At 35.7% G+C, this 12238-nt stretch overlaps 1 protein-coding gene across 2 annotated transcripts in view; it reads left to right on the forward strand.

Annotated features, from left to right (window-relative positions):
* The first annotated feature begins 3443 nt into the window (after positions 1-3443).
* The window catches only part of LOC126978532 (uncharacterized), a 28049-nt gene continuing 19254 nt past the window's right edge, over positions 3444-12238 (forward strand). The window contains exons 1-5 of one of the 2 annotated variants that reach the window (XM_050827447.1): positions 3444-3589; positions 4339-4480; positions 5251-5400; positions 6953-7137; positions 8595-8668. In XM_050827447.1, coding sequence (XP_050683404.1) covers positions 4361-4480; positions 5251-5400; positions 6953-7137; positions 8595-8668 — 529 coding nt within the window. In that variant the 5' untranslated portion in view covers positions 3444-3589; positions 4339-4360. The remainder of the gene's footprint in view (positions 3590-4338; positions 4481-5250; positions 5401-6952; positions 7138-8594; positions 8669-12238) is intronic. The other variant, XM_050827449.1, reaches the window with a different exon arrangement.

Consider the following 12238-nt stretch of genomic DNA (forward strand, 5'->3'; position numbering starts at 1 on the left):
AGATTTTATTTTACCGGTGGAGCGCATTAAGCTATGCAAAGCCCTGGTCTTATCCAAGTTAAATTATGCTGATACAGTAGTAGGGCCACGCTTACTTGCACATACTAAGAATTTAATACAACGTGTACAAAACGCATGTGCACGCTATTGCTTCGACATTCCACGGCGTGCTCACGTAACACCTTATTTAAATAATAATAAAATTTTAAAAATGGATTATCGTATGCTCAATATTATAAAGTATAAAGTGCCGCCATACCTTTATAGTAAATTACATTGGTTGAAAGATAATACTAGTGAATACGTCACAAGAGCATCTATGTATAGATTACAAATGCCATTACACAGGAGTGCATCTTTCCGAGGTAGTTTCAAGTTTACAGCCACTAAATGTTGGAAGGACTTGCCACCTCCTCTTTGTGACCTGAAAACAACTTCGCGTTTCAAATTTAAATATAAGACTCTTTTATTTCAGAAACAAATAAGCAATCAATAACCCATAAGTCTTAGTAAAAACAGTAACTTAAATTTATAATACATAAAGTAGTATTATAAAGTATGTATTATAAATTTAAGTTACTGGTTTTTCTAAGACTTATGGGTTATTGATTATTTATAATACATAAAGTAGCAAACACCTCTCAATCTTAGGTCTCAGAGATTGCAGAGCATGTAGATTCTGTAATAGGGCAGATGAAACCCCGCTACACATTCTCTCTGAATGTGGTCCTATAATGCGTGAACGTAGCATTTCTTTGGGAAGTCCAATTCTTCAACCATTTGCGATACGTCAGCTCACTGCAAAAGACATAATAAGATTCATGAAAAGAATCAATGTTTACAGTGAGCTATTAAGTTAACAGTGGCTATCACAATAGATCACATTGGTCGCAGTGTAACAGGGCTGAAATGAACTGGATCAAAGCCACTTTACAAACCATAACCATACATAAAGTAGCATTACTTGAAACACCCTGGATCTTTACAAATTTAATGTATAATATTATACGCCTAATTATTCTGAAAATATTTGAAATTAAATTAATGTTACCTTTTTGTTATGGCCACATTTATTTTTATTTCTTCTTAGTCTCATTATATCCTGTGTCCACGGAGTTTACATTTTTCAACAATATACTATGACGGTAGCTGTGTTATAATAAATTATAAACATCAGAATAGTGTCATATTTTATTCATTTTGCTAATATAGTTATAAAGTTTTGCTTTTAGTGTAGAAATATGTATTTAAATTGTAATTGTAGATGTAGGTGGTATTTGTATATCGCAGTCGCTCTCCGTGCTGCGAAACACGGTGCCTACTGAAAATCAGTGTCGAGGCTCTGAAGGCTCGACGTATACTGAGTGGGCCTCCGATTGGCAATACTAACGTGATAGCAATGCTCCTCGATCTAATTGTTTTATTTATATTAATTTTACTTGGTCTGTTATAATTATTTTTAGTTGTTTTTATAGTTTAAGTTTAGTTTGCTTAACTTATAATTTTAGTTTAATATATTATGTTAAAATTACTTGTTTGTTAAAGGTTATTGTATTATAATTTATGACCTAGTTTTAGCAGTGTAATTATGTTGCCAATAAAGTTTATTATTATTATCTTCTGGTACTCCTAACACATAGATGGGTGGGGGCTATCAAAAGCAAGGCGGAAGGCCTGGCAGTTAGCTTGGATATAGCGAAGGCCTTTGATTGTGTATGGCACAAGGTGCTTCTCGCAAAATTTCCATCATTTGGGCTTTTCGAGAGCTTATACAAGTGGACCTCCAGCTTCCTCACTGGGCGCAGCATACAGGTCGTTATCGACGGTTATTGCTCGAATCCCAAGCCCGTGAACACTGGAGTGCCCCAAGGCTGTGTGCTATCTCCCACACTGTTTCTTCTGCATATCAATGATATGTTGGACACCTCCAACATACATTGTTATGCAGACGACAGCACGGGCGATGCCGTGTACACGGGCCATGCAGGTGTCTAAGGAAATCGTCGACCAGTGCTAGCTTGCTTCTATCGAGTCCTCTCTTGAGGTCGTGGAATGAGGTAAATTGAACCTTGTCCAATATAACCAGCAAAAGACTCAAGTTTGCGCGTTTACCACCAAAATAAACCACATTTGTATTTCACCGCTCTTCGACAACACTTCCCTTACAGCCTCGCCTAGTATCTGAATTCTGGGTTTCGATATCTCGAGTGATTGCCAATTCCGCGGCCAGTCATAAATAAAGCACAGCAATACTTCAAGCCGGCCCACATTCTAGCGCTATTCAATGCGTAGGTCCGGCCTCATATGGCGTATTGCTGTCATCTCTGGTCTGGCTCACCCCAGTATCAGCTGGATCCATTTGACCACGTGCAACGCAGAGCAGCTGGAATTGTCGGGGACCCAGTGCTCTGTGAACAGCTGGATCACTTGGCGTTGCGTAGAGACATCGCTTCATTGAGTGTCCTCTACCACATTTATCATGGGGAGTGTTCCAACAAGCTGTTTCAGCTGATTCCTGCCGCCGAATTCCACCTTCGCACGACACGCCACAAGTTAGGATATCATCCCCACCATCTGAATGTGTGGTGGTCCTCCACAGTGAACACACGGTTTTCAAGGAGCTTTCTTCTACGTACTACAAAGCTGTGGAATGAACTTCCTTGTGCGGCGGTGTATGCGGACGATACGACATGGTTACCTTCAAAAAAAGCGTGTACACCTTCCTTAAGGGCTGGGAACGCTCCTGTGATTCCTCTGGTAATGCAAGAGAATGTAGGCGGTGGTGATCACTTAACACCAGGTGACCCGTACCGCCTTACGCTCGTTTGTCCTTCTTTTCCTTCTTTAGAACAGAAGCAATAAGTAAGTTATATTTCGACGTCAACATTTAGTTTACCTACTTAAAACACGTTGTAGTGACCTTTAAACGAGAACGAAATTGATGAAAGAACCACTACTTAGAATATGTTCATTTAAATGCTCGTTCTCCAGGCTTGTTAATTGCTTCGGAGCAATAATCTCGGGATTATGACCCTCTGTATATAATGTCATAATATCTATTTTAATGTCAGTTGTTAAAATTTATGGCCCAAAATCTGATAGAAAAAGTTGCGAAAATAAGTAATATACATTGATAAGAGATTCAGCTATACCTAACAGTATAATGAAATTCTGTATTTAGAATTATTGAGTTTGAATCATAAATTTTACTCAAATTTTCTAATTTTTTTTTTAATTTATTTAGTGGCACGGGATGCAAGTCCATAGGCCTCAAATTTTCTATTTTTTTTTTTTTAATTTATTTAGTGGCACGGGATGCAAGTCCATAGGCCTCAAATTTTCTATTATTTTAAATGTTGCCATCTCTTAAAATATGTGAATTAATTTTGACAGTGAAAGAAATGAATTTATTTACCTTCAAGTATTTTGACATTTGTCATCCACACAAGTCACAAATCACAATGTTATTCGTAAATCGTAAAAGCTAAATACGCAAAAAGCATTAATTAAAAGGTTACAAACTTTACAAAGTGCAATTTTGTTATAGTTTTACTTGTCTATTTTGTCTTAAGAAATTGATATCAGTTTGGTGAGAATATAATTCTATTTTATGCTTTAGAAATTACGAATACAATATTAAATAACTATTCATTTGACACATTTCCAAATTGTGATATGACGCAGTTGACATTCTACGGTTTCCCAGAAGTATAGAACCCTTCATGAGAACTTCGGAGAGATGACTTCCACTTGAATAGTTCTCGATCGAATTGAATTCCGCCCATATTATATTTCCGATAATCTTACAGCGGCTATGTCATATGTGCGATCTTTTTGTCCTATGAAAAAGCACTGAGATTTGTTAGGTATTTGTCCATATCGCATCTCTCGATATGTAAAATATTCTTATTTCTTCTACTTTATTCTTCCTGTGGATTCTGTGTAAGGGGCACTACAATTCACCCTATGTCATGTTAAGTAGACCCCAAGCTGGTGTTAACGAATTTATCAGTATTTACCATAATGATTTGTGCTAAGATTTATCTAACTTTTTATTTTATTATATCTGAAACAGGTATAGATGTTAGATTATAATGGACAATTTAATGATAATATTACTTTGTTTAAACATTTATTTATTATTATATTATTACATTTTACTGTTAGTTATTACTTCATACTGTTTTTTATAAACTTACATTAAATATTTACCAAATAAGTGAAAACTAGGGTATTTCAAGGACTTGGGGTATAGGTTTTCGATAATATAGAACAAATGGTCTATATTTTCCTCATCTCTTGGTGCCTTACATACATTATAACAATTTTCCATTTCAGGTAAAGATTGATAATCACAAATATGTCATCACGACATTTCCGTAAGTTTCATGACACTAACACATTACCACCTCTTGAGGGCAATTCTGATGAAGAATTTGAACCATACAAATTACGTGCTAAGTCTCATCCTTTTCAAGGGGTAAGTCAAATTTTATTGAAAGATATTTTTAATCAAATCTTACTACTACTTGGAAGTAAATGAAATTTAAGTTATCAACATCTTTGTTTTCTAGCAGTAAGCAGAGAAATTGATTGTTCCATTAAATTAAAATAATTTTACCTGTAGCTTATTGTATTGTAATTACATGCACACTGTAAACCATACCCAGTTACCTACCAGGTTGTCAAGACTCAGGTAATTCCTCTGGTGTTGCAAGAGAATGGATTACACTGGTAACATGCACCAGTGTGCTTGTTTGTCCTCATCAGTCAATCAATCACAAACATTATACATCAATATGTCTTAGATTGTGGTGTTTTATATGATCAGGATCATTTTGTATTGTGTTACAACTCAAACTAAATACTAAAACTGCAGCCTTGACTAGCGATACTGCAAGAGTGTGTGTGTTAGTGATCACTGACCGCATGTTCTCCAACATAAAAAGCTAACACTTGGCATTTTATATATATATGTTTCACTGCACACCAAACAGAGTGATTCAATTTTCAAGAATCCTGAGCAATACTACGTGGTAATGGGCCGGGCATATCAATTACCATCAGATGAACATCCTGCTCATCTAATCCCTTATTGTCATAAAAAAAATACATTTGAATGGAGTCAGATTGACACAAATTGTAGATATACAATGAAATGTGCCTGCATTACTGGTTTGTATAAACAAAATTACTTATTTATTTATGAGGTTTCATGCATAGTACTAACTTAAAACATTTGTATCTTAGTTGGAAGTCAGCTCTACTTCAGAAACTGCAGATGGTGAAATAGAATTGCCATCGGATGATAATGATGATGATGATCATATTAAACCATTGAAAAAAAAGAAGAATAATAAGAAAAAATATAAGAAAAGGAATCCCCCTCCACAGTTAAAAGTAAGTATCACTTTTATATATTATAATGTGCTTCTGATCATTCAATTTAGAGTTGGCCAATTATAATAAAAAGTGATGCATGCTTAAGTTGAAGCTTTCTCAAACAGACTATGTCACAATTGCTTATATAGTTGATTAAAAATTTGATGGTTGTGTTGTTGATATAAAAATACCACCACCACTGTAAAAAAATATTCTAAAGAATGGACCTGATTTGAAACAATTATTTTGAATGGTCAGTAGATTTTAATCACTATATTTTTTCATTGAGATCTGTGGAATTTCTGGAATGGAGTTTGTATTAGTTATTATTTTATTTTGTAAAAGTATTAATATTTAAAAAATTACATGCAGCTTTAGTGGTGGCAGGTGCAAACTATTCTTGGTTGCCTGTAATTTGTCTATATTATGGCAATTGGCTCACCTTTGCATGTAATACTTTCCATGTAAGGTACTTCACATTACTTACAAATATATTCAGCAAAATATGGGTGTGATACACCTGACACCTCTGCCCAGTATGTAGATATAGAATAATAAGCAAATAATAATACAATATGCAGGTCACACTTAAAATTTTGAATAACTCAAAAAAACAACATGTTATAACCAAAATATTATGTTTATTGCTTTTCAAAATACTCTTCTTTACATTTCTTAAAACAGGAAGACCACAGATCTGAAGGCATGTTTTCTACATGCTGATTGAACGCTATAAAATTAAACCTCTCATCAAATATTTGATTTTGGGAAAAATACAGATATCACAGGATGCTAGGTCGGGGCTATATGCAGAATGGGTGACGAGTTGTACTTTTTCGGAAGCTAAAAATGACTTTATGAAGTAGCATTGTCATGATGTTTTGAATGAATATGAACGCGGCTTCTTGGTCATCTTTCGCAAACTTTTTTTTAACACCCTGGGTAATCAAATAGTAGAATACCACTCGTCATTAACACTCTTTCAAATTCAAGTTCAAATTCAAATATTTTTATTCAAAATAGGATGTCAAATCACTTATTGAAAGTCAAAAAACTACCACCCATTCCAAAATGAATGCCTCAGGCCTGAGAAGAATGGGCGCAACGACTCAGCGGGCTATTTTTTCATCTTTTGATCTTCTAGTGGAATTGTGCAGATGGGTCCCGTAGCTGAGAAAAAAAATGCGATCTTTTCTTACTAACGTTTCTCGCCTGCCTCACTTATGTTTCCTGTTCTCATTTTTAAACATACATTCACATTTTACGGGTTGAAAACAATAAATCCACGTTTCGTCTCCTGTGACGGAGGATCACTCTAAAATCATTTCGCCTTAATTCCATTTTCGTTGCGTACGTAGAACTTTGATGTGTGATAACAATCAATTGATAAATTATATTCGCCAATTATTTTTTATTACTAAGAAGTTTGCAAAATTTAAAAAAATATAACATTCGAAATTCAAATAGTTCCGACTAGCTAGAAGTGCAATACTTTTAGTGTGCCTCCTGTAATAACAAGTTATGGAAGGTTTTCTGCTTAGTATAATCTGTAAAAAGCTAGAATTTTTAGGAGGATGATGATGAAGTTGAGAAATTAGTAAAGGAAGTGAATGATCTACTGGGGCAACCAGAAGTGGAAAAACCTCCAGAACCAGTCAAGGTTGTTGATAGAGCAGCGGCACTATTTACAGTTCAGCAAAAATTCCTAGATGAGGACAGTGAAATGGAAAGAAAGTATGGAGACGAATACAGAAAGTGCGTATTATTTTCATTCAAATATTGAAATGTATATTTCCATAGTTCCTTCTAAATTCTGATAATTTTACTATTTTTTTAATTATATTTCTCTAATGACTAATCCATTGGTATTAAAAGTAAGAGATATGTCTTTCCTTAGACTTTGTTTAATTCCATTTAGATAACTTTTATAAAAGCGGATAAAATTTTTATCAGTATTTTAACAATAAAATTTAATGCAATATTATATAAAAACTAAATGCAAAATTTTTATAAAAATACTAGCTGACCCGACAGATGTTGTTCTGTAAGTATTTATTAAATAAAATAATGTTTTAATATGAATTTGTCAATAATATATCATAACATCAAAAAAGTCTTTATTAAATTTAGCAGAGCATTTTCCTATTTATTCACCTTTTAAACCTTCTCTGGACTTCCGCAAATAATTCAAGACCTAAATTTGCCAAATCGATCCAGCCATTCTCGAGTTTTAGCGAAACTAATGAACAGTGATTCATTTTTATATATATAGATTTAATTTAGTTTTTATTTTTTTCTATATAATCAGCATTCTTCTTTATAGGCTTAGTATTCGTCAAATATATATTTACTTCATCAATTACTACGTCATTACTAGTTATTGTACTCAGCAAGAGACTTAATTTTTGAACTTCTGTCTAAAAATACATTTCATGCAAGTCACAAGCCTTGTAAGTAATATACTTTGCTGTGTACATGATGTAAGAGTTCATTTATTTATATATTTATTTTATTTATTCAATGAACAAAATTATCTTAATATATATTATAATAATAAAGACATACTCGCAAAATCTCTAAGGTTTATGTGCGAGCAGTAAGTTCGCATAACAATAATTGTTTTAATTACTTAAGACTTAATGTAACATAATATAGTAGTATTATTAAAAAATATACATCATAGGTATTCCTGTTTATTAGCTTCTAGATAGTATTTTTTTAGCTTAATTTGAAAGTAGGGGCAGTAATTTCACTAGCTAGGACACCTTTCAAATGTCATAGAACATTTTTGAGCATTACAGTGAAAAAAACAGTCAAGAATGTTCAAACAAAGAAGCAATGGGATGGTTGATTTATAACTTAATATGTATTCAATTGTCGCTCAGAGGGCAATGGACAGGGCTGTACTAGGAGTTTCCCTTATTCTTTCTCTTATTACTTATCGAATCAGAAATGAGGAGATCCGTAGGAGAACCAATGTTACCGATAGAGCCCAGATGGTTGCTAAACTGAATTGGTAGTGAGCAGGGCCCATAGCTCGACGGACACATGGCCGTTGGGGCAGTAAACTCCTCGAATGGCGACCACGTACATAACTACTTACCAACATAATTGGATTAATTAAGAAAATATTTACAATATTGTAGGTTTAATCAAGTTAAAATATATCACAGTACTTGTTTTACTTTTTAAAATATTGTTAATTATTACAGAGTTCAAAAGAAGCACAATATTAAACTGGAGAAAAACATAAATGTACCATTTAAACACAAAATTTCCAGATTGGGTAAGTTAACCATAAGCAACTTTCTACTGAATGTGTAATCTTTGCTTAGCGAATTTCTTGATTATCAATTGTTAGGTTATTTGCCAAGCCATTTTAAAACTATATATTGTGAAGTGCTCTGCACAGCCACTGTCATATACTTGCCTAGATTTTTGAGTATTAAGTTATTTGAAAACCATTAGGCTTGAAATAAATAGTGTTAATTAAGTGCTCTACTAAGACGCCATAAAAATATTGAGAGTCAATCACAAATTGCTAAGTGCTCTACCAAGATACCATAAAACTTGAGTGTGAAGTGCTGTGCTAAGTGAATTTAATACTAATACGCCAAGTACAGTATTAAGTGCTCTGCCAAAATACTATAAAACTTGAGTGTGAAGTGCTGTGCTAAGTGAATTTAAGACTATTACGCCAAGTACAGTATTAAGTGCTCTGCCAAATTACTATAAAACTTGATTGTGAAGTGCTGTGCTAAGTGAATTTAAGACTATTATGCCAGGTACAGTCTTAAGTGCTCTGCCAAGATACTATAAAACTTGAGTGTGAAGTGCTGTGCTAACTGAATTTAAGACTATTACACCAAGTACAGTCTTAAGTGCTCTGCCAAGATACTATAAAACTTAGTGTGAAGTGCTGTGCTAAGTGAATTTAAGACTATTACGCCAAGTACAGTCATAAGTGCTCTGCCAAGATACTATAAAACTTGAGTGTGAAGTGCTGTGCTAACTGAATCTAAGACTATTACGCCAAGTACAGTATTAAGTGCTCTGCCAAAATACTATAAAACTTGAGTGTGAAATGCTGTGCTAAGTGAATTTAAAACTATTACGCCAAGTACAGTATTAAGTGCTCTGCCAAAATACTATAAAACTTGATTGTGAAGTGCTGTGCTAAGTGAATTTAAGACTATTATGCCAGGTACAGTCTTAAGTGCTCTGCCAAGATACTATAAAACTTGAGTGTGAAGTGCTGTGCTAACTGAATTTAAGACTATTACACCAAGTACAGTCTTAAGTGCTCTGCCAAGATACTATAAAACTTGAGTGTGAAGTGCTGTGCTAACTGAAGTTAAGACTGTTGCGCCAACTACAGTCTTAAGAGCTGTGTCCATTCAACTTATTATGATATGGTTAACCTGTCCAGATCAGAGCTCTCTTTCCAACATCCTATGGTTAGGATCAGAGTAATCGCTCGCGTGGCGTCCACTACATGAATAAGTATTAAATATTTTAAGTGTACCAGTTTTAATTCGGGTTATATGTATTAACATATCTAAATACTATTGAAACATGCTATAAGACTGTTTTGTTTTATTTTTATCTTACAAATACCTGATTTCGCCATGAAGTTGATTAAAATATATTTTACAATAAATGTGTATTATTAGTGAAAATATTTTGTTTTATCCTTAATTATTATCCTATGTAAAGAAAACGCTTATATTATATATATACCAGTGGGAGGCTCCTTTGCACAGGATGCCAGCTAGATTTTGGGAACCACAACGGTGCCTATTTCTGCCGTGAAGCAGTAATGTGTAAACATTACTGTTTTACGGTCTGAAGGGCCTTAGGCTTGCTTGGGGCGTAAAAAGAATCAGCACAATCGTGCTAGACTCGTCCGGGTTAATCACCTCGCAATATCTGCGTGAAGTAGCGGCCTAGTGCCGCTATGTTTGGCATAGGTTAGTGTCGAGGACCGGAGGCTTGGATCACGTTCCACAGACTACGCAGGGCGATCTGTGCATAATTTTGCATTGGCGTATGGTATGTCCCAATCGGTTTAGCCGTCAACGCGGCTCCCGGATGTGGATAGCCACATGCCGTCATTATTTGATCTTCTGCTGACTACACATAAATATCGGGATTTACTACTGTCGACGCCCCTCTCGGAACGTCCGACTATTGCCTGGTCAGGAGTGTAGTGCCTATCCGACGCCAACGTCGCAGACCACCGGCGACCCGCAGCTTCTGGCACTACAAGTCAGCAGATTGGGATAGGATGCGTTCCTTTTTTGCATCATACCCTTGGGGCAAGGTTTATTTCCCTTCGGATGCTCCTAGTGCTTGCGCCGTTGCAGTAGCCGATGTGATACTACTGGGCATGGACATTTTTATACCAAGCTCTGTAGTACCGATCGGTGGCAGATCACAGCCCTGGTTCGCTGCGTCAATTAAAGCAGCATCTGACTGCAAAAACAGGCGTATCAAACTTGGGTTGCGGCGCTGGGCTTAAAGGATCCGAACTGCAGAGTTCTTAAGAGGAAATATAACCGTGCCTCCAGATTTTTTAAGCGGCAAATCGCCCGTGCGAAGTTGAAGCACGTCGTCAAAATCGGTGAGCAGCTTTCCAGTTACCCGACCGGAACACGCAAGTTCTGGTCACGCCGTCCCTGCCATTGCACATGAGGAATGACACCCTGGCCCATACGGCAAAAGAGAAAGCCGATGTCCTATGCGCCCTTTTTGCTTCTAACTCTACTCTTGACGACAACCGAAAAACACCGCCGACCATCCCGCGGTGTCAGAGCTCTGACTGACTCTACTGAGCACAGTTCAGACAGAAAACTGTTAGGCGAGCTCTGTTTTCGTTGGATGTCAGGAAGTCGAGCTGGCTGGATGTCATTTCTCCAATCGTGCTTAGAACGTGTGCCCCTGAGTTGACGCCGGTGCTAAGGCGTCTATTCCGGCACTCATATACAAAAGGCGTAGTACTCATGGAAATCAGTCCTTGTCCATCCGATCCAAAAAAAAGGAGAGAGTGCGGATCCGGCAAACTACAGGCGTATTGCTATTACCTCCCTGCTCTCTAAAATCATAGAGAGCCTAAATAACCGCCAGCTCTTGGTATACCTAGAAGGTCATTAGTGGTAGTGCCGCTCAGAATTTTTGGGTTTTTCAAGAATCCTGAGCGGCACCGCGTTGTAATGGGCAGGGAATATCAATTACCAAAATATTAATCTAAACCATTCTCGAACCCACCTGAAGACATAAATAAGAATAAAAAAAGCCCCTACAAAATAAAAATATTATTTTTCAATTTCTTTTCTCAGGCAACCCTAACTTTTAAAGAGACCGCCATTTAATATGGGCGGAGCCGTTGTTTGTAAACAAAATTAGGTAACCTACCTACGGACTTAAACATTAGGTATTCGATAATAAAAGTACATACCAATCTTGCTGCGCAGCTTTTTAACACTCCTTGAGTTTCACAATAAATACACAAAAAACACCACATCACGTCATGTTGATTATGTTTTAGGTAGTTAGGTACCTAAGTAGATACCTAGTTATTTCATCACTAGATTGTTATTTGTCACCGCATCAACACACAATATCATGTCGTAATATTCATTGTTCCAATAATCTGCCATGATTATCATACGAAAATACTGCAATCCAAAAGTCGAACGCGACGATCTAACAAACATGAATGTCGGAATACAACTAAAGTATAAAAATTATTAAATAAAATGTCCATTGAATTTGGTATTATGATTAAGGAGTATGCACACTCGCCGAAATAACACGTGGCTTGTATTTTTTATGAAAAGGGAAGACAAACGAACGT

This window comes from Leptidea sinapis, chromosome Z (genome assembly GCF_905404315.1).
Source record: "Leptidea sinapis chromosome Z, ilLepSina1.1, whole genome shotgun sequence".
Lineage (NCBI taxonomy): Eukaryota > Metazoa > Arthropoda > Insecta > Lepidoptera > Pieridae > Leptidea > Leptidea sinapis.